The sequence below is a fragment of the Populus nigra genome, chromosome 1, assembly GCF_951802175.1.
Source record: "Populus nigra chromosome 1, ddPopNigr1.1, whole genome shotgun sequence".
Lineage (NCBI taxonomy): Eukaryota > Viridiplantae > Streptophyta > Magnoliopsida > Malpighiales > Salicaceae > Populus > Populus nigra.
In genome coordinates, this window is record NC_084852.1 from 38,603,196 (window position 1) to 38,625,049 (window position 21,854).

Genomic DNA, 21,854 nt, shown 5'->3' on the forward strand with positions numbered 1-21,854 from the left:
AAATGAAATCATTTTTATTAAGATATATATTGAGTAGATTTTGGAAATGAATGTTATAAATTTAATTGTTAAATCTTGAATTCGATTTTTCCTAAGCAAGATTAATATTATTATCTGAACAACAGGTAAAAAATTGACATAAAGGTAACATTTTAATTGCATGATATACAAACTCTATTTCTAACATTTTAACATGGATAATCGGGAAATAAATAGAAGAGATAAGCTTGTGGTTAGGAGTTTATGAGGGCTAAAATGGTAAAATAATCTGAAACGGTAAGCTCTCAAAAGAGCGAAACGGGAGATAACAATTGAAGTGAAGGGAAGTGAAAAAACGCCCGCGTTTTGGCCGGCAAGGGGTTTGGTTGAACCACCTAACAACCGCCACTACTTTCCTCAACATTTCTCTCTCTTTCTTTACTCCTTCCCATTTTTTTTTTCTTAATTAAAAAAATTGCATTAGAAGCATCACCAGTAAAATTTATTTCTCCACTATAAACTATAAATTATCCTCTTTAAGTCCTTTTCTCGGTTTTCGAAGCCATTCCTCCCTTTTCTCACTCTATCAACTGTTCCTTTTCTTTTCATTCACTCGCTCTACTTCTCTCTCCTCACCTTCCACCGGAAAACAACCGTTTCTCGACGGAAACCGCTTATCTCTCCGGCCTATAGCCCCGTATCTTGCCGGAAAACCACGAATTCGGATTGACTGATTTGTTTAGTTTCGTGTCTCTGACTCGGTTATTGACAACTTTTTTTTCCGGATCTCTTGAGATTGGCTCTGTTTGTTCATGTTTGGCGCGTTTTGAGAGAATGTGGCGTGCTTGATTGGGGTTAATGGCTTCGTTGGAGAAGATCGTGATCTAGGGTTTGGAATTGGTGTATTTTGTTGATTTTAGTTTCGTTTCTGTTGGCTACAATTTGATTAAAACGGAGGCGAATAGAGACCGACTACGGAATGAAATGGTATATGATTTCTCTTTGCATTAACATTATTAACCTAAGTATTTCTTCACCCTTTTCTGCTTATTTGTTGATGCTCATAACATTTTGTTCAGTAGTTGTGGAATTGTCTTATTCCAGTTTCTATTGGACAGATCTTACACGTTGTTCTACCATGCACTGATGTTTGTTATTTCTGGAATATTTTTTCTGAAATTTTTAAGATTCTCAGTTTTCATTGATTTGTTAAATTGTGCTTCCTGGTTATTTGATTCTTCGAGGCTTCATTTTTGTTGCATTTTCTGTTACGCATCAAAGATTATTTGATAATTTTCAGGAGAGCTATTTTTTTTTGTGCGCGAGGGTGTTATAATGTTTTCTTCTTCTTTTTTTCTAAATGAGTTTTATAATTTATAATTTATAAAATTTCTTCCTTATTTTTTGAATTTCAATTTAATTTTAGGCGGCTAACACATGCGAAGATGACGATGTGATGCTTCCACTTTTTTTTTTATATAATCAATCTAATTTTTTAGGTGCTGTAAAAATTGTGAATGAAGTGTGTACGCGTGTATTTGTTGAACGTTCAACTTTGACCATGCTTTGATTTTCTGCTGACAAGGATAAAAAGAGTTTTGAGTTGAAAAAATGACTGTAAAGAGTTGATATGGTCCTAGATCTAGTTGGGTCAAATTGTACTTTTATTAGCTTGAAATATTCCTCTGATTTTATTTTTTTTTTACTCTCAATTCAACATGGGTCCTGTGAATACACTTTTTTTTTTGTCTTTGATTGGGGCGATAAATGATTAATCGATACGGCCATAATGGTTGACTCTGTAACACATTCTTTGGGGTGGAAATAACGAGTATTGAATTTCTTTGAGATATACAATTGACATGAATGCAGGGTGATTTCCTATTGGTGACATTTTCGCAATTTTCAGTTTAGGTGGATTATTTGTTCGGGTGTTTTTTTTATCCATACATTGGTGGTTTGTTTCTAAACTTTGACATGATTTCTTGAATCTTGCATGAAGGGATGATTGGCTGTAGCCCGTTATAAATTATATTGAACAAACCTTTTTTTTATAGCAGAATGCAAATTTCAGTTGAGATAAACAATGCAGATGTTTAGTTTCATGTTTGGGAAAATGCATGATGAAGTTGCGCTTCATGCTGGTTGCATTCATGCATTAGAGGTTTATTTATTGTCGCATCTTCTATCAAAATACATATATCACCTTTTTTTTATATTTGTGTTGGTCACAGATTACTTCTTTTGTTTTGACAGGTGGAAGGAAGGGTATGCTTGTCCAGAGAAGCTAGAAATGGGCTAGAATACTTAAAGCATAGAAGGCTTCAGCGAATGAAATCAGAAAGTGTCACAGAAACTGTAAGTGTTCCCAGTATGATGAGTAGAAGCAGAGGAGATAATTTAAGGGCTTCAGCATCATGTGGTGTTAGGGTACATGGTAATGCAGAATCATTATCTCGGTCTGCTGGTGCTTCAAGTGGGAAGGATGTGTTTTCAAAGCCAAAGATGGATAAGTTTGACACGAGTAATTTAGAATGGACTGAGAAAATTCCTGAATGCCCTGTCTATTGTCCGACAAAGGAGGAGTTTGAGGACCCCTTAGTGTATTTGCAGAAAATAGCTCCAGAAGCTTCAAGATATGGTAATGGCTCTTCTTGAGTTCAGCTTTTCTTCTAATTTTGATTATAAGAACATGAAAAATTGAACTTCTGGAGACCATAAAATCCTGCTGGTTTCTGATCCAAATTGGTGAAAGCTGTCCTATAAAAGTTCTTCCTAAACATTGTTATGTGAAAAAGTAATGTGGTCATGAAAAAGGGTCATTTAAGACAATTTCTTAAAACCTTGTTTGCAATGATGCTGATGTGGTCTTGCTGGTCTATCTACTACTGTAAATTGCATGGAAGAAGACCTGCTTAGTAGAGGTTTATGTGAAAATCTTAAAATTGGCTTTTGGTTGGCATATCTTCTCTGTACAAAGCCTGGATATGTCTATAATATAAAAGCAAGCCGGCCATGCTGTCTGTTAGATTTTTTGGTTTCTTTTTTTGGTGAAACAATCTTCTTGTCTATACCTAAATAACTGTGTGGATCGGAATAGTTCTATTTTCTAAAAAATGAAGAACACCTGAATTCTTAAAATTGGTTTTTGGTTGGCGCATCCTTTCTGTGCAAAGCCTGGATATGTCTATAATAAAAGCAAGCAGGCCATGCTGTCTATTAATATTTTTGGTTTCTTTTGTTGGTGGAACAATCTTCTTGGCGTTGCATAAATAACTGTGTGGACCGGAGTGGTTCTATTTTCTAAGAATTGAAGAACACCTGAATTCTCAATGTTGAGCTACCAGAATGAGAAGCTGGGCACATCTGATTTATGCATTCCCTGCTTCATATAATAGTGTAATGGACACATTCTTTCTTCTATTTTTTGTCAATGTCATCTGAATGTCAAGTGGAAGCACTCTTTGTTCTCATCATAATACAATCCTCTGTGAAATTACACTCGTGGAAATTATAAAACTTAGGGAGTACTGCTGCTTTGTTGTCACCAATGACAGGTTTCTGCAGCCTTGTTTTTCTCAATCAAATTAATATGATTTATATCTTCTTCCATTTTTTTTTTCTAATGTACAGGTATATGCAAGATTATTTCTCCTGTGACTGCAACAGTTCCTGCGGGGATTGTATTAATGAGAGAGAAAGCAGGATTCAAGTTTACAACTAGAGTACAACCTCTTCGTCTTGCTGAGTGGAATACTGATGATCGAGTCACCTTTTTTATGAGTGGAAGGTTAGTTTTATTACTTCAAAGAGATATAGTTTTTGACTTGAATGTTCTCTCTGGTTTTAAATATGAGTGGCACTTTTCAGAAATTATACATTTCGTGATTTCGAGAAAATGGCGAACAAGGTTTTTGCCCGTAGATATTGTAGTGCCAGTTGTCTTCCTGCAACATACTTGGAAAAAGAATTTTGGCATGAAATTGCTTGTGGAAAGACAGAAACAGTTGAATATGCATGCAATGTCGATGGTAGTGCCTTTTCATCATCTCCCAGTGACCCGCTTGGAAATAGCAAGTGGAATTTGAAGGTGTCGATTTTGCTTTTGCTTTTATCATCTCCTGTACTTTATTCTGATAGAGGTTCATCTGCTTAATTTAGCCCAAGGGAAATTTGGAAGTAGTGGAGTTGGTCAGGAGTGCAAAACAAAAACAAAAAGATTTGGGAGAATGCGCAAAGCATTCAGGGTGGGGTTTGGTAGTAAAATATAAAATACCATGATCTAATGGATAAAATCAATCCAACTGGAGGTCACAAATCACAATATGAGAATTTGTTTTACATGAGTGTGCAGCATGAGAAACCCTCACTATTACTCTCAGCAGATGTCATTGTGGCAGAGAATGGAGTCCTTATCTTTGGAAGGGTGTCAGAATTCTGGCATTTTGGTTCCTTTGGAGCTTCCTGGGTTGAAAAGTGGGAACCATACACTTGATCTCTGCTGATAGCCTGATACATGTTTGTTGCCACACAGGATAAGACTATTTTATTGTAGACTGGAGAAATTGTGCCCGCTAGGGACACAATAGTTTATAGTAGACTTGATATATTTTGTTCCTTTGTGAATAAAGAGGAAACTATTTTAAAAACAGTGTTCTCCTTTTTACAGTATGTCCCCTGTATTTGTGAAAAAAAGGGAAAATATTTTAAAATAGCTAGAAAGATCATCCCCTCTAGCTTCCCGCTTAAACCCCCTTCCTCCCTATTTTAAATTATTATTCTACTGCTGTGGACCTAAAGTTGCTTGTTGGGAAAAAATAGTTCACTGGTTACCATAACTGACTCTGAATAATGTCATTTCTTTATGTTTCTTGAGTTGCATGTACAGCCACTACCAATTATTGTATTTCATCTTTGTTTGTGATTTCAGAATCTTTCCCGGCTGCCGAAGTCCATTTTGCGCCTTCTGGGAACAGTTATTCCGGTAACTTCTCAATATTTTCTTTTCCATATTTGTTAGTGTACTTGATGTGCCTTGTTGACATAGCTTGCACTTATTTCAGGGGGTAACCGATCCTATGCTTTACATTGGGATGCTGTTTAGTGTGTTTGCTTGGCATGTAGAAGATCATTATTTGTATAGGTATTATTCATGCACAAAGCTTGTTGAGTTTCAATGTATTCTCTTGTATCCTTTTCTCTGCTTTATTTCTAGTGTTGATAAATTGTTTTGTTAATATTGATTCACCTTTCAATTTATTTACTGTTGTGGCAGCATCAACTACCATCATTGTGGAGCGTCAAAAACCTGGTATGGAATTCCGGGTCACACTGCTTTAAAATTTGAAAAAGTGGTCAGAGAACATGTGTATAGCCATGATATTCTATCCACTGATGGGGAGGATGGAGCTTTTGATGTCCTTTTGGGGAAAACAACTCTGTTTCCTCCGAATATATTGTTAGAACATGACATCCCAGTTTACAAGGCTGTGCAAAAGCCCGGGGAGTTTGTAATCACTTTCCCTAGAGCTTATCATGCAGGATTCAGCCATGGTAAGATAATTTTTTCTTTCAGCTGAGTTGATAATAGTAAGATTTTTAAATGTTTTTTAAACATAACATCCAAACTCGATTTACAGTAGAATGATTCTTGTATTTTTCCTTCTGTATATTTGTAGGTTTCAACTGTGGTGAGGCTGTGAACTTTGCAATTGGTGATTGGTTTCCTTTGGGGGCTGTAGCGAGCCAGCGCTATGCACTACTCAACAAAGTTCCTCTACTTCCTCATGAAGAGCTTTTGTGCAAAGAAGCAATGCTTCTTTATACAAGTCTGGAACTTGAAGATTCAGATTATTCCTCTGCAGACTTGGTTTCCCATAATTGGATTAAGGTGTCCTTCGTGAAACTGATGCGATTCCACCATTTCGCTCGCTGCTCTGTAATGAAATCAAGAGCACGCACTGGCATTTTGCCAAATATGAATGGGACAATCTTATGCACCTTATGTAAACGAGATTGCTATGTGGCATTCCTTAACTGCAGCTGTGACTTGCATCCTGTGTGCCTTCGACATGGTATAATTTGCTTCATATCTTCCATAGACAACATATAAGCCATCTCTTCTTTATATGATTAGTCATTTTCAATTGTCTTTTAATCACTTTACAATTGTGCTGGTTGCACTGTCCAGATTTCTGTTCACTTGACTTCTCATGTGGGAGAAATTACACACTGTTTTTGAGGGATGATATTTCCAACATGGAAGCTGCAGCCAAGAAGTTTGAGAAGGAAAATGGCATATTAGAGGAGATTAGACGGCAAGCAAACATTGGTGATGATTTGTACTCTTATCCATTATCCATTAAGTTTCATAGTGTTCCTGAGGATGGGTACGCTCCTTATTGTGGTAAAAGCTTTGATTTTAATTCTGAAACTCCTGTGATAAGTCGGGAATGTTTGCAAGAGTTTAGAGAATCCAAAAACAAATATGGCATTGAAAATTTTAGACCTGAATACTCAGAAGCTTCCGTTTCTTGTGCTGCATCTACTCTGTGTTCTCTGGGAGAGCCAGTTGAAAGCTTTTCTACATCTGACAATGTATGATTCACCTCTCTTATTCCTAAATGTGGCAAGTCCTACTTAAGATGCTAGTAGTGAAAAATGAGGTGTTTTTAACATTATGATTAATGGATTTTGTTTCTATTTTCTGCAGGGAAAGGTGCAGGCTGATTCCAATGCAGGGAAACTTGATTCTAAAAGGTTATTTGAGGAAGGATTGCACCGCAAACATGGGTCCTCGGTGTCCTCTCTATCACGTGATGAATTCCTGAGAACCCAGCAAAGTAATCTTTGTGGGTTAGAGGCTAAACCCAGTGTTGATGAACAAAGTGATGATTCTGACTCGGAGATATTTAGGGTTAAGCGCCGGTCTTCTCTGAAAGTGGAAAAAAGAGTTGTGAATGATGCTTCATCTTCGAAGAATTATGAACACCAGGTATGGTGGTATATTACTTTGCACTGTGTATATGGTAAATTCCTTTCAAGTCACGTAACTAATCCTGTTGGTTTAGCCATCTTGTAAACAGGTTTAGATTAGGAACTTAACATGTATTTAAGATAAAATTAACTCATACATCGGAGAGTTATTGGATTATATAAAGATAGATTGAGCCATTAACCCATGATTTATACTTATAGTTCATCTCTTATATCCTTGTGTTTTAAGGATTCTCAAGTGGTTTCTTTTGAATTTTATGAATTTTTTCTTGCTCTCTCTTTTGCATTCTGTTTTTTTTTTCATTTCCAATATACTTTACCTGTAAAAAGCAAACAACGTCTGAATTAAAGTAGTATCTTTCCCTGATATAATTTTCTGGTGTCTGATTGAATCTGGGTTATCAGATAAAAGGATTTTGGAGGTTCGCTTATGGTTTGAAACATAAGATCACGGAACTGTTTATCATGAAAGTGACATTAGATTGTTTGAATTCTATGGCAATGCATAGTGTTGTATCCCAACTTGCACTCATTAGCCTAGCATGGAACTATAAATTAAATGTTAAAGGATGAACTAGTCGTGCTGAGAATTAGTTTTCCTGAACTATTATGCTCCAATTGTTTGATTCTTGTATTGTGGTCATTTAAACAGGGGCTTAAAAGACTGAAGAAACTCCAACCTGAAGGAAGATATGGGCAAACAACTTCATCTGAATGCTGCAGAACTGACGAATCAAATCGCAGTTCTACTTCAGGTTCAGATTATAAAGAAGCACCAGAGAGTGCTTCAAAGGACAGGTTTGCCAGGGGAAGTATTATTCCAATCTCGATCAAGTTCAAGAAGTTGATCAATGAGGAAGCAATGAGTAGACAGCGAGAACAACACAGAAGGGACCGGTTCCAGGATGAATTGGGAAAGACTATGAGGAAACCCCCCCCTATAGAGATTGGACCAAAGCGTCTTAAAGTCAGAAGCCCATCATTTCTAGGTTCAGAGAGCAGGTTAGATTGACTTTATGATCACATGATTGATGGGAAAACTGGTTGGCCGGCCTCTGGAGTATTATCTAGAGCCTGACTTCGCTAACATTTTTTTTTTCTCTAAACGGGGTTCTAACAACACGGAATATCCAAAAGATTGATTATGGGAGCAGCAGCGGCAAAGATTAACCAACTCTAGTACATACTTTCATTCTTTGTGCAGGCCTCGAATTGGGGTGCTTTGCACGGATGTTGATTCTTCGGGTTCTCATGCCTGGGTGTTTTTCCGTCTTTTGGCAGGAGAACGAACCTGCTAGCTGAAAGTAGAATGTGATTAGTAACTGTAAATTTGTTTTTAACAGTCAAATTAATTCTTGCAAGGAAAGTGGGTATTCCACTGCTCCTTAATTTAAAGTCAAGTCTGCTGCTTCTTCAGGTTCTTTATTCTTTTTGTAGCAATGGACAACTTGAATAAATGTAGGGAAGTATTCTCTCGCTCTCTCTCTCTCTCCCTCTAGATCCGAGTCATGCATTGTACATTGTTTGATGTTTTGAATTTGTTATATTTTTTCAGCTCATAGCCATACCATTCATTACAGGGTTCTCATTATCTTGATGAATACTACTGTCTATGCCACTTGTATTCATGTTTGTATGTTTAAGAACAGACTGAGGGCACGATGACATGACAACTGGCAGCGCTGCATGTGTCAACCAGACCCATTTGGATGTGAATTTATTCAGAAGCAGGTGGGCCACAAAGGTCATATGCTGTTCCTTGTCTTTTCAAAAAAAAAAAAAAAAAGAAACGGAAAAATGTTGTTTCTTCACGAAAGCCGGTAATGCCTGGGGAATCTTAGGCGCCTGCAAGCTCCTTTCAGAGAGGCAGCAAATGAACTAGTTGTGCAGAAAACCCTCCTTTCCGGCCTGGACTGCCTGCTTGTAGAATTAACGAGTAACAACAGGCTTATTGAATTGAATGAAGGGGTATGCTATGATGTGACCATTGGCCGTGATCTGACGACTCCAGTTCATGTTGTGTCTATTTCAAATGATGAAAATAGAGAACTTGATAGCTATTATTCCCGGAAATTTCCTGAAATTTCTTATCTCCTGTCCATCTGTTTCGACGAGGGCTCACAATTATGTAATTGCCGTCATTAAAACCATGACGACTTCAAAGAAGTTGACGAGTTATAGTGATTGGGACTTGGGATGGGAAATAAAGGGATCGGAAAAGAGAGGCCACTGGGTGGAAAGTAACTAATTCCTCTTGTCATTTGAATAATTGGAGAGGAGATGGAAAGTTTTCCAGACGGGCAAATTAAAAGATGAAGAAGCACGTTCAGTTCAGTTTTTCCCGATTTTTCTATCTCAATCCTTGTATTTTGGACCGGTAAGAAACGCGATAGCCAATGTGCACAGAGCCACCATTGAACCGCGATCATAAACACAAACATTTAATCATTTTTGGGCTCTGCATAATTATACGCTTCCATTCCTAGAATTTGTTTTTGCTTCTAATCATCTTACATTAACACAATTTTGAAACATTATTTTAATATTTATCTATTAAAGATTTCTTTTGAGATCATCAGATCAATAAAACATCCGATGAGGTGATTCCTAACCAAATGGGGGTGTGTTCATGGGAAAACATTGGAAACTATGTTTTTCAAAGGGCGGGATGCAATGTGGCACTTCGTAAGGCGGAATTGCCAACTTTATAGGGTGATAATCCAAGAGGATGGACTCGGAAGTGTAAATAATTCTTCAAAATGCTCTTTAATCCAGTACATTAATGGAAGGCTGAATTTTGGTATGAAAGTTTCTTATCAGGCAATGATGATCTGGCTAATTGGTAAGAATTCACAAGGTCTATTTCCATAAGGTTTGGTATTAGATAAGACTAGATTTGTTGCCCATGTTTTATCGCCAGCCAGGTAATTTTTTTTGTGTAATAAAAGAATATTAGGTAAAAAAAATCTAAGATTTGAGTAAGTGGTTAAATTAGTAATTTAAATAATATAAAAAATGCAAAAAAAATAACTAATAAAAAAACTAACAATGTTAAAAGGTAAAAAAAACCAGACTTGAGCTTCCTCGAATTATTCCTCGAATTATCAAATAATTCAATATTGAAGGATGAAATTATAAAAAAAATAATTTAAAAAAAAACACAAAAACACTTGTTAAATTGGGTGAACTTGTAAGCTTTGCAGCCATGAATATAATATTAACATAGCCATGTAGAAAGAAAAGTAAAAAAAAAAATTTTGAATGATAAAATTAAAATAAAATAAAATAAAAAAATCTACCTACATTAACCTTTGAAACTTTTGATTCTAATTATGAATCCAATTTTAACCCTATAAAAGGAAAATTGTAAAAGATACAAAAGCATAACTACAAAAAAAGATTAAAAAAAAATTAAGCAAACTTAGATGAATTTTCTAAACCTGATTTAATTTCTAAAACTCGCAATTTATGAAATCATATACCCAGGTTTAATAAAAAAAAACTTCAAAATAAAAAAATATAGAAAAAAAGAATGAGGATAAAATAAATTTGATAAAAAAAATCTAAGGAGAATGAAATTGTAAAAAAAATAAAATTATCCATAACAAAACAAATAACAATAAAAAGGAACCAAATTCAAAAGATTAAAAAATTATAGGGGGTGAAATTTAAAAAAAAATTGTAATTTGCTAGATTATTTATACATTAAAAAAATAAAAGGGGAATTAAAGAATATTTATAATTTTATAAATTATTAAAAAAATAGTAACTAAACGTGTAGGATAGATAAATTGTAGGGGCTAGTTTGAATTCTTGAAAGGATTGACACTGAATTAGAGGCGGTGAAAGAAAAAAAAAATATAATCAATGTCAAACCCAAGATGTGTTAGAGGCACACATTCTATTATGTCGTGGGTGTTGAAACCTTTCAAATATTGCTATGAAAGATGTCGATTGATGACTAGATAATTTTACATGTAATTATATTATTTCAAAAAAAAAATTCAAAAGCCAAAACACCTCTTAATAATAGAAATTATATATTTTTTTAATTTTAGGGTTAAATTAATAATATTATTGTGAAAAAAAATAAAATGACCAATTTAAACCTATATAATTTAAAAAAAAAACAATTGTGTTAGGATAAAAAATCACTTTGTCCTCATGCCTAATTAAAATATTTAACAAGACAATTTTATCATATTCATGGTAGACAGTAATAACTATAATTATAAGAGAAGAAAGGTTTTCTTAAAAATTAAAAGAAGCGAGGAAGTTTTTTTTTTAATGTAATTAAATAAAATCATATACTCTTTTACAAATCAGAAATAATGAATCCAGTTTGCATAATACTTACTTGACAAATTAAAGCAATTTGAATGCTAGTTAATATGAATTGCAGATATATATATAAAAAAAGAATTAAGAGGGGTTTTTGAGAGTGTGGTTGCGGTTATTTTTTAAAGTGTTTTTTACTCGGAAATATATTAAAATAAAATATTTTTTATTTTTAAAAAAATTATTTTTGATATCAACATATCAAGATAATTTTAAAAAACTAAAAAAAAAGAATTCAGAGGGGTTTTTAAGAGTGTGACCGCAGTTATTTTTTAAAATGTTTGCATTAAAATAATATATTTTTTTATTTTTTAAAAAATTATTTTTGATATTAACACATCAAAATAATATAAAAATATCAAAAAAATATTAATTTAAAATATAAAAATAAAAATTTTTTATAAACATTTTTAAATCACAAAAACAAATATCCTCCTACTGACATCAAATTAAGACGATGGCATTGTTAATTTCTTGTACAGGCAGGCATTAACTAATGACCAGAGTCTGGGGCTCTATATTAGGTGGGCCAAGAGCTACTTTGAGGTCAATGGCCCATCAAGATTTTATAAAATTTGGATCCAACTCGCTGTAGTTTGGGTTTAGGATAGAAAGGAGGTCCATCCCTAGGCCTTTTTCAGCGCTGGAAATTGTATTTGTGGTAACGTCCTCCTTTCTTCCCATCTTTAAGAATTTATATTTTCTTTCCTCGGTTGTTGATTGTCATTTATCAACAAAAACCTATTCCATTGCTCCAATGGTCGAAAGGTTTTTGCTCCTGTAAATGGTAGCATGCGATGAATTTTGGGCTCGCACAAAGCTGGCGAAATTGGCTACACTCCCCTGATATGATAATACCTTCATGTGTTATCATATGGGTTCACTATAGAGATGCGAGTTCAATGATGATGATGATGGTTTTTTTTCATGAACCATGCCAAAAAAAATAGATTGAGCTTGTAAAATAGATTGAGTTCAATATTGTTACTAAAAAATATATTGTCTCCTCCATAGTTTAAATACTTCAAGCTCTTATAAATATTTATTTTAATTATCATATAATATGAAATAAAAATTAGCCTTTAAAACTGCCATAATATAAAGAGTAAAAGATTGTTTGCAATTATGAGGGGGCATAGTTCTTGTTTGGTGGGAACCTACATGCTTCTTTACCTTGATTTCCACCATATTTCAGTTTGATTGGGCTGTGAGGGGTGCCATTCTCTTTCCCACAATCATTTTTACCTTTCTTGAAGAGAATAGAACTGTGAGGGGAACAGAGGAAATTTTAGTTGATGGGTTCCCGTCAAAATCTAGAAATTTTCTTTCCGTCATCAATCTCTCTAGATTTGCAGGGAGCTTATCAAAGCTTCCCTTTGCTCCAAGTCGCTGCAAAATATTCAAAATGTTTCCACTCATAGCTCATGTGTGAATAGGAACATATACCTTTTGCTGGGACTCGAACAGTGAAAAGGGGGCATTTGCTACTTTTCAAGTCTTAGTATGTGAGATTTGTTTGTTCATTCAAGGAAAAAGCTACCAGGAATCATTTCTCTTTCAAGGTATTCAAAAGGTCTAAATATTTGGGAATATAGTATTCAAGTCTTCCACTAATTACACTTTAAATTTTTTAAAAACCTGATCAAGAAAGTAGCCAGCTAGTGTCGATTAAGTTTGAAATGACCATAGCCAGTTGTATCAACTACTTTAGCACAACCTGTTGATTTGTCACATGCAATATAATTAATCATGGAAGATAAATCCATGACTTAGCTAGGTTTAGGCTGCAGCCCTAGCTAGCTAGGGATTTAATATCCTAAATTAATTATATTTCACTAATATTGTGCATATATATATATACACATTTACAACGATTTTATGCATGCTAGAATCTTTGTCGTTGTTTCAAGTTCTACTTCAAATATTCGATGTATAAATAGAAAAGAAATGCTTGGTTAGAATATATAGCTATAGCAAGAAATTCGAAAGTCTCAACACGTCCCTTCCAGCATCATGTTGTCTTTATTCAAGAAAATACTTTCTACATAAAGCAAATATATCTTATGAAATGATTGACGTTGCAAAACATATATCCCTAGATTTTTTAATTATTAAGTAACAATTCATCCAATTTATAATGGCGACCTAGATGAAATATTAGCCTCCAATCTATATATATAAAAAAACCTAAATTGCAATACAAGCCACGTTAATTAGGGTGGGGCTTCAACTGGTCTTGAGAAATATTCAAAGCCTAGGTAAATCATGATCACATCGTTGCTGGGACTTATGGCTTCGAGGATTGAGATTTTCAAGATTGTGACATCTTGAGATGTCTTATGAAGTCAAGACGGTGATCATAATGTAATTATGCTTTAATATCTTGGGGGAAATTGTACAAACACTTCCATATTGATGCAATCACATTTGAACAATGAGGAGCTCGAGACAATTACTCTTTTACCAAAGGAGTACTGTACTGTTAACTATATATATATATATATATATATATATTTCGGTAATATCAACGTTATCTCAAAAACGAGTTAATTCACAACGGTTCATTTGGGTTCGTATTGGGTCGCATTCTAATTCAAATGATAATTTTTAGAAAATCTGTATCTCAAAATCTATACATCTCAAAAACAAATTCTAGCACTCTTTTACCAAAGAACAGTGCTAGAATGGATAATTTTTAGAAAATCATTGTGCATTCTAATTCAAAAGAAAGCATACAAGATCTTGAGAGTTGGCAGGTTTTTTCATATGGTTTAACTCTTGGAAATAGCTACACATTTATAAATAGTATAAGATCATGTATCTTGCTCTGTAATTAATACAGTAAGGAGTACTGAGGAAACAAAATGGAACCGCCATGCATTTAGTATAAGATAACCATGCAGCTTAAAGTATAATATTGATCAAGTTATTAATGCAAGATTCCTCCCTTGACCTCTACATACATCTATAGCCTAGAAGTTTAGTGCTGACAAAATTAGATGCTTCTACACTGCACATGTACATAAAAAGAATCCCTCAAAACATGCAAATGCTCAAAACTCTAATATCTTGTTACCGAGGAAAGGTTGACATTGATCCCATTCTTAGTTATAATATAATCCCCACCTTCATTATGTAATAAACTCGGTTGCTTCTGCAGAAAACAAGATGTCAGTACTATTCTATTTCTGCTCCATCGCAACTACAAGTTGCATAATATAATTCTTAACTAGAGATATGCACATAAACAAACTCGAAATAACAAATTAATGTAATATAATTTTCGTACATCGCTTCCAATGTTGTCGGGAACCCTAGGAAAAACCAGATTAACAATATTTGTCATTGTCTTTGCCATAACTTTTAATTAATACTCTTCCTTTGTTTTATACAATTTTTGTTTTTGCTTGGGTGTTTTTGAGAGATCAAAGGTCCTTTTCTCCTTGGAGATCTCCATGGTATCTTGTTGATCTCAAGATAGACAATAAGGCGATGTCTTGATGTTAGTTTAATGCAGTCAAAGATGGAAAAGAAAAAACATATAAGGTCAATTTGTGACCTTCCTCATCACCCACAAATCAACAAAAAAAAAAAAAAACTCAGCACTCCATGTTAACTCCTATGATAGTCTTCAAAGGCTTAATTTGTTTAGTGGAAAAATTTTGGAACTCAATATGAGAGGGTTTTTCGCCCTATATTGGTTAGATTCTTGAGGATTGTTTTTCTTTTCCTTTATAAATCCTTCAATCTTAGATGCGCTTGAGATTTGATGTGAGTTAATTTGGCACAATCTTAGTCAATTATTTTGTATATTAAACTAGCTTGATGGGCCAAAGCAAACGATTCTCATATACCGGGCCAAGTTATTTCATCACGGGCCTGGGTTCATGAAGCTTTTTCCAACTCTGTTGCAAAAGAAATAAAAACAAGGAATTATCCCTTGGCTGACTCCCAAGATTTTCATTTTTCTTAAATCTATCTAAGATCCCAAGAGAATATTGTTATTTGAACAAAAAAAAACAAAAACCAGAAGGTTATTTCACCATATTGAATGAACCATGCATGGACCTTTTTAAGAGCTCAGTACGAAGGGATATGTCTTGAAAGAGAGCTTTGGACATCTGTGAATGAAGGAGAAGCTGTGGGCACCATTTCTTATCCAGAAGCAAAGTTAAGGATGGATGACCCAAAGAGAAAGGGAACCAAAAGAAACGGTTAACATGGCGATGGTAGCGCTCACCCATGCTCATACGCAAAGCCCCTTAAAGAAAACAAAAGCTTGGCATCATCTCTCTTTCTATATGCCCAGCATAACGGATCCTTTTTTATCATTAAAAGGGGTGAAAAAAAAAAGAACTTTTGTTTCCCTCAAGCTGTGCATATTGAGGATTACATCTTTAATTTCTATTTCGAATTTGTCCAAATCTCTTTTATCCAACGGTTAAATACAATCAAAATCTTCTTTTCATATATTGCATCTCTGGCAAATTAAATCTTATAAAGCAATATCTGATTGAACCCTACATCCATTAATTCTTGTAATTTATCTCTGGGGTTTCTTCTCTTTTCTATCTCTCCTCTTCTTTATTTCTGTTTTTTTTATTTAGTAAAAGGTTCCATATCTACGTGTGTGTGTGTGTTTTCTGAACTGGATATAATTTTGCTTTGGTGCCCAAAATATATCAAACTTGACTATCAATAAAGCCTCACTTGGAATATAAATTTCCTCCTATTATTTATTACATGCAAGTTGTCTAGAACTTCCTTCACTCTCTATGTTTTATTCACCTCGTTTTGAGTTTTGAGAATGGAAATAATTTTTTTATTCACCAAGTTTTGAGATTTTTTTTTCAGTTTTTATTTATTGAGATTAAATCTTAGACAAGACATTCATAATTCAAAATATATATATGATGATGACGACAACGATAACGATGATAGAAAAAAAAACATTAACTAAAAACTAAAACAATTAAAGGAAACCAACTCTATCTTTTGCGTTGGTCTTAATATAATTTATTTTGGTTTGATTTCTTTAAGATTATCGCGGTCTCAAATAAATATTCTAATATTTGGTTGAAGCTCCATTTCGGTCGCAGCTATTCTTGTTATCATATTATTAAGTAAAAAATAGTTTAAAAATAAGATCATTAAACTAGTAGAGTCCATGACACAAACTTCATGCGTTTAGTGGGTTAAACAATGAAGGAGTTGGCCTCTTCTTTTCTTTTCCTTTTTAATTTCATATTCCAATCTTTTTTCTTTTGATTGAGTCCTTTTTGCCTATTTTATTTACAATTTCTTCCTTCAATATTTCATTAAATTTATATTGATCATCATAATTTATTTAAGATGTTATCGTAGTTTTAAACTAATATTCTGGTATTTGGTTAGTATTCAATTTTATGAGTGTCTATTTTTGTTATTATATCATTAAGTAAAAAATATTTTTTAAGAAATAAAGTTGTTAAACCTAGTGGAGTTCACAATCTGGGTCATGGATTTGATGGGTTAAGCTGTAAAGCTTAGGTTGATTTAATATGTCAGTGTCTTAATATTAAAAAAAATATCATCTTTATTTTTTTCTAAAATTTTAAACCATGCTTTTTCATTGGTAATTCGAGTTGTCTTTAAACCTGTAAAATTAACTATTTCATGTCAAAGCAACTCTCACGTGAGATAATTTTAAACTCGAGTTAGGCAAAAAATCGGGTTGAAAGGTTTCAAAGTTGACCCATTAGGTTGAGCCCTTTTTTATTTTTATTTTTTAAAAAATCCATCATCTAATCTTCTTTTTTTCAAGTGATTTTTTTTTTGCTTTTTTTTTTAAATTTTGTCCTTCAATATTTAATAAATTCTAAATTGGTCTTCATAATTTATTTCAACTTACATCCTATGAGGCTATATTGCAGTCTCAAATAAATTTCTTGATACTCGATTGGTGCTTAATTCTGTGATCCTATTTTTTTTATTATATAATTAAGTAAAAAATAAAGTTGTTAAACCTAGTGGAGTCCACAATTCAGTTGTGGATTTGATAAGTTAAGTCGTCAAGTCTAAGTTGATCTATTATTTCATCATCTTAATATTAAAAAAAGATATCATCTTGAAGTTTTTTTAAAGCCAAACCATGTTTTTTACTACTTGTGTGGATTGTTTTTGGATTCGTCAAGTTGACTAGGTCATGTCAGGGGAACTCTTATGATGATTAATTTTAAACTTGAGTTAGACAAGGAGTTGGGTTGGGGAGTTTCTAGGTTGACCTGCTAGGTCGGACCCTTTTTTTCCTTTAATTTTTTTAAATAATATTTTCCAATTTGTTTCTTTCAATTGAATCTTTTTTGGCTATTTTTCTTTCTCATTTCATCCTTCAATATTTGATTGAATTTGAATTAGTGCTATAATTTATTTTGATTTGTATTTTATAAAGTTATTACAGTTTCAAACAAATATCATGGTATTTAATTAATGCTAATTTTCTTGAGTTTCTTTTTTTTTATCATATCATTAAGTAAAAAATAATTTTTAAAAACAATGTTAAATCTAGTAGAGTCCACGATTCGGGTTGCAGATTTAGTGGGTTAAGCTGTAAAGCTCGAGTTGATTCAATATGTCGTCGTCTCAATATAAAAAAAAGATGTCATCTATATTTGTTTTTTAAAGCCAAACTATGATTTTTACTGGTTGTCGAGGATGCTTTTAAACCCACCAAGTCGATTGGATCACGTCGAAACAACTATCATGTGTGTTAATTTTAAACTCAAGTTAGACAAAGAATCAAGTTAAAAGACTTTAAAATTAACTTGATTTATCAAGTCTAATAACAATGTCAAATAAAATCTAATGTCCTGAAGGTTTTTTTTACATTTAATTTTTTTATACGATTACCAACACAATTCAGGACAATAATGATTACTTACTAAAAAAAATATCTTTAAATATTAAATTTTACTAATGTCTCAACTTAATTAGGCTTTGATAGAGTGGAAGATCGTTTATATCTCAAACATGCACGCAAAGACAACCCCCCCCCCCCCCCCCCCCACACACACAGAGATATGAAGCCATTGTTAACTATGAAGCTTAATTTCTATTACAAAAAACAAAACAAAAAAGAGTTATATATATATATATATAAATATCAAAATGAATAATCAAATACAACATTCCATGGGTTTATAAATTCAAGACAATATTTGTGGACGCGAAAGAATTAATATATATCAAAATGAATAATCAAATACAACATTCCATGGGTTTATAAATTCAAGACAATATTAGCGGACGCGAAAGAATTAATCCTGCCCCACTTTTTTTTTAAATTTTTTCAATGCAAGTCAAAAGCTAACACCTTTTGGTTGATTTTTGGAAGTACTTAAATGGGTAATTCCAGTAAGTATGAAATGATTAATCGGTAGAGTACAATGATATACCGACAAAAGGAGGTCATATTTGAATATAATTAATGCCACTCGTTCAATCAAAGGGCATTGCCAAATTGACGAATGCATGTTCATTAACTTTTTATATATAGTAACAGAGGGAGAATATTATTAAGATTTAACTACAAATTGATTAAAAAAAAACTTACAATGAAAAAAGAAAATAAACAATAAAAAATATTAATTCTAGCATTAAACTACTTTAACACACAATTTGAATATCTAGTTAGATCAATACATGTATAAGTAAGATTTTGAAATCTAACATGAAGTCATCGAACTATAAATTTTATCCTAATCATTATTAATAATATTTAAAATTAATTTGTTGTATATAATCCAAATAAACCACAGGATACTGTAACAAAGAACAAAGGGTATAAATAGCTTTGCACTTAAACTTTCTACGTACGTACATACGATTCCATTCCTAGAAAAAAAAAAGTTGAACAATCTTTGGCATAAGCCGATTATATTCAATCCATTGCATAAAATGATTCCATTATGCATGTTCTTCATTCGGAGTCGTGAATGCCACAAGCTATCAATCACACTAACGAAAACGTATTAATTAATCTTACATGAAAACTGAAAGATCAGCAAATTGATTCCAAGCTCGATTAATCATACATAAAATTTTCAAACAAGGACTAACTAATAAGAATAAGAATCATCACGAGAGTTTGACGTTTCACATTTATATGATTTAGAACAAATTCATTTAATTATAAACACATCCGCCCGCATATAGTATGTAGTGAAGCAGAAAGCAGGAGATAATTTAATATGTAGAGGGTGTTTGGGAGTGTGGTTGTAATTGCTTTTCAAAATGCTTTTCATTCAAAAAAGTATGCCAATAATATTTTTTTATTTTTTAAAAATTATTTTTTAGATAAGCATATCAAAATGATTTGAAAACATCACAAACATATTATTTCAAAGTAAAAAAAATCGATTTTTTTCAGAAAATCTTTTGAAAAGCACTCCCAAACACACTTGTAATATGACTGTGACTTCACCTCAAATGACTGTGACTTCACCTCAAATCCAAATTCTCCATATAAGATATGGAATTAAGACTCTTAATTTATTATGCTTATTGAAGGATCATATATATATTGATAGAGAGGAAAGATGAGGTGGGGTTGGGAAGAGAAGAACGATCGAGGGATTAAAGAACATTAAAGACTCATTTCTAAGTTTGGATATCATATTTGAAATGGAAAATAATATATAATGTCATTTCAAAATGAAGACTCGGGGGATAAGAGGACATGTTACACTCTCATTGCTTGACATGTGGAATCTAAGAAAGTCTTGAGATAAATATACTTTACTTGTTGAATTTACAAGCTAAATAATATATTGAATTAGATAGTGATGTTAACCAACTAATTAAGTAAAGAGGACAATAAATTATTATTATTTAAAATACATAATTATTATATCATTTCAAAAATTAACAATCGTTGGATTATATTTATTTAAGTGATAATTACGTTGTAAAAATTAAGTGATAAATATCAATTTAAATAGTCAATATTCAATGACTATCTTTTGTTACATGTACAGTATTAAAGCTCCCACCTCATCTTTCTATGGTTTTATTTTTTATTATAGATATAGTGATGTGAGTAATTGTTTTAGTGGATAATATCAAGGATAAAAAATTAGTATTTAAATTAAAATTAAATTAATTGCACAAATATTATTCTTAAACACAAATTAATCCCATAAGTACAAATACAACAAACTTCAATATCAAAATATTTCTTTTATAATACGAATTGACCACTATATATTTTTGTTAATCATATGCTCTTGGGTACGCTATTTATATCTTCCTTTTCCTTTATAGATTTATTTAATGCTAAATCTTACACTTTTTTTTTAGAATTTATATCCATTCTTTTTTAATTATAAATAGTGTTACTCAAACAATGGTGGGAAATTTGTCTAGTTGATATATATGGAATCATAGATAATTTGGGTTTAGAAGAGGGAAAACATAGGTGGTACTAGAGCTACAAATTAACTCAATAGCCTTGATTAGAGTAGTAAAAATATTATTCAAGCCTAAATTTCTCTCTCAAATCGTCTAATGATATATTGACACTAAACGTTTTCCTTTTTTATGATCGAGGAGATTTGCTCACTCCATTAACTCTCAAATCAGTCCGATTTCTTAGATTAACAACTGGATAATATTTAGTTTAATTAAATGTACAAGTTAGTCCAAGAATTGAATAAAAAAGACAACCCATGTTGTTCCAAGACAGATTAATTAGTCACTTGTTACTAATCCTTTTTTCGGAAAAATTGGCCATAAATACCGCTCACGCTTGATGTTTCTTTTTAATTGGAAAGAAAATCAAGAGTGCGTGCGTCCACATAGAGCTAGGGAGTACCAATCTAAGAAAATCTATGTCCTTGTTGTTAGATGAATTTATCGGCTGAATACTATCCAGAGTAGGTAGTTAGGAGCTGATTTCTTCGAGGATGTGCGTAAAGGTCCATTTTCCTGTGATCCTAAGCAAACTTTAGCCCTTTAGTTTGTATGCGCAGTACTTGTATTCTTCATTGATTATTTGGGTTAGAGAAGAACAAAATAGATATATCATTAAGTCATTTAGATAACAGTAGTTTGATTAATATTAATAGTTTGATTAAATAATAGCTAGATTGCTAATTACTTTTAACTATTTTGAAAACTTTAATAATTGCGAGCCAGACATATTCTTGTACGTGGTAATTAATTAATTAATTAATTTGGCAATGTCAAAGCTCCCTTCCTCTGGAATACATACGCCAGTAGGCATTAGTACAAAGCTATACCTACAGTGGTCTCATAATTCTTGAAGGACCAGCCATGTAATTATAATTAGCATATATAGCCATAGAAAGAGACTGGGTTTCTCACGAGAAAACACCATGGCAATCATGGCGATTCGAAAGTTAAACAGAAAAGATGTAATTGGTTATGAAGATTGGATTTTGATAATGGATCACAATGAGTGGTTTAATAATTAGGAAATTAACAAACCCTAGGATGTGAAAAAGTTGTCAATATATCAATATATAATCGTGCTTATGGGCTAT

The 21,854-nt window shown here is 32.6% G+C and overlaps 1 protein-coding gene across 3 annotated transcripts; it reads left to right on the forward strand.

Moving 5' to 3' along the window:
- Positions 1 to 463: 463 nt before the first annotated feature.
- LOC133674936 (lysine-specific demethylase JMJ13-like) lies at positions 464 to 8,467 on the forward strand. Of its 3 annotated transcripts, XM_062096238.1 has the most exons (11): positions 464 to 966; positions 2,236 to 2,620; positions 3,613 to 3,769; positions 3,850 to 4,069; positions 4,910 to 4,963; positions 5,043 to 5,122; positions 5,255 to 5,532; positions 5,658 to 6,053; positions 6,170 to 6,576; positions 6,692 to 6,973; positions 7,628 to 8,467. In XM_062096238.1, the coding sequence occupies exons 1-11, from the start codon at positions 964 to 966 to the stop codon at positions 7,985 to 7,987; spliced, it is 2,622 nt and encodes an 873-aa protein (XP_061952222.1). In that variant the 5' UTR covers positions 464 to 963; the 3' UTR covers positions 7,988 to 8,467. The 3 variants fall into 3 exon arrangements, with proteins under 3 accessions (XP_061952222.1, XP_061952230.1, XP_061952238.1); XM_062096254.1 differs by lacking the exons at positions 464 to 966; positions 2,236 to 2,620 and adding an exon at positions 2,647 to 3,378; XM_062096246.1 differs by lacking the exons at positions 3,850 to 4,069; positions 5,043 to 5,122 and having other exon boundaries at positions 465 to 966.
- The last annotated feature ends 13,387 nt before the right edge of the window (positions 8,468 to 21,854 follow it).

Excerpts from the sequence above, each read along its gene's own strand:
- LOC133674936 (XM_062096238.1), top strand. Across the intron at positions 4,070-4,909 it reads ATAGCAAGTGGAATTTGAAG|AATCTTTCCCGGCTGCCGAA; the intron begins GTGTCGATTTTG and ends TTGTGATTTCAG. Across the intron at positions 6,577-6,691 it reads GCTTTTCTACATCTGACAAT|GGAAAGGTGCAGGCTGATTC; the intron begins GTATGATTCACC and ends TATTTTCTGCAG.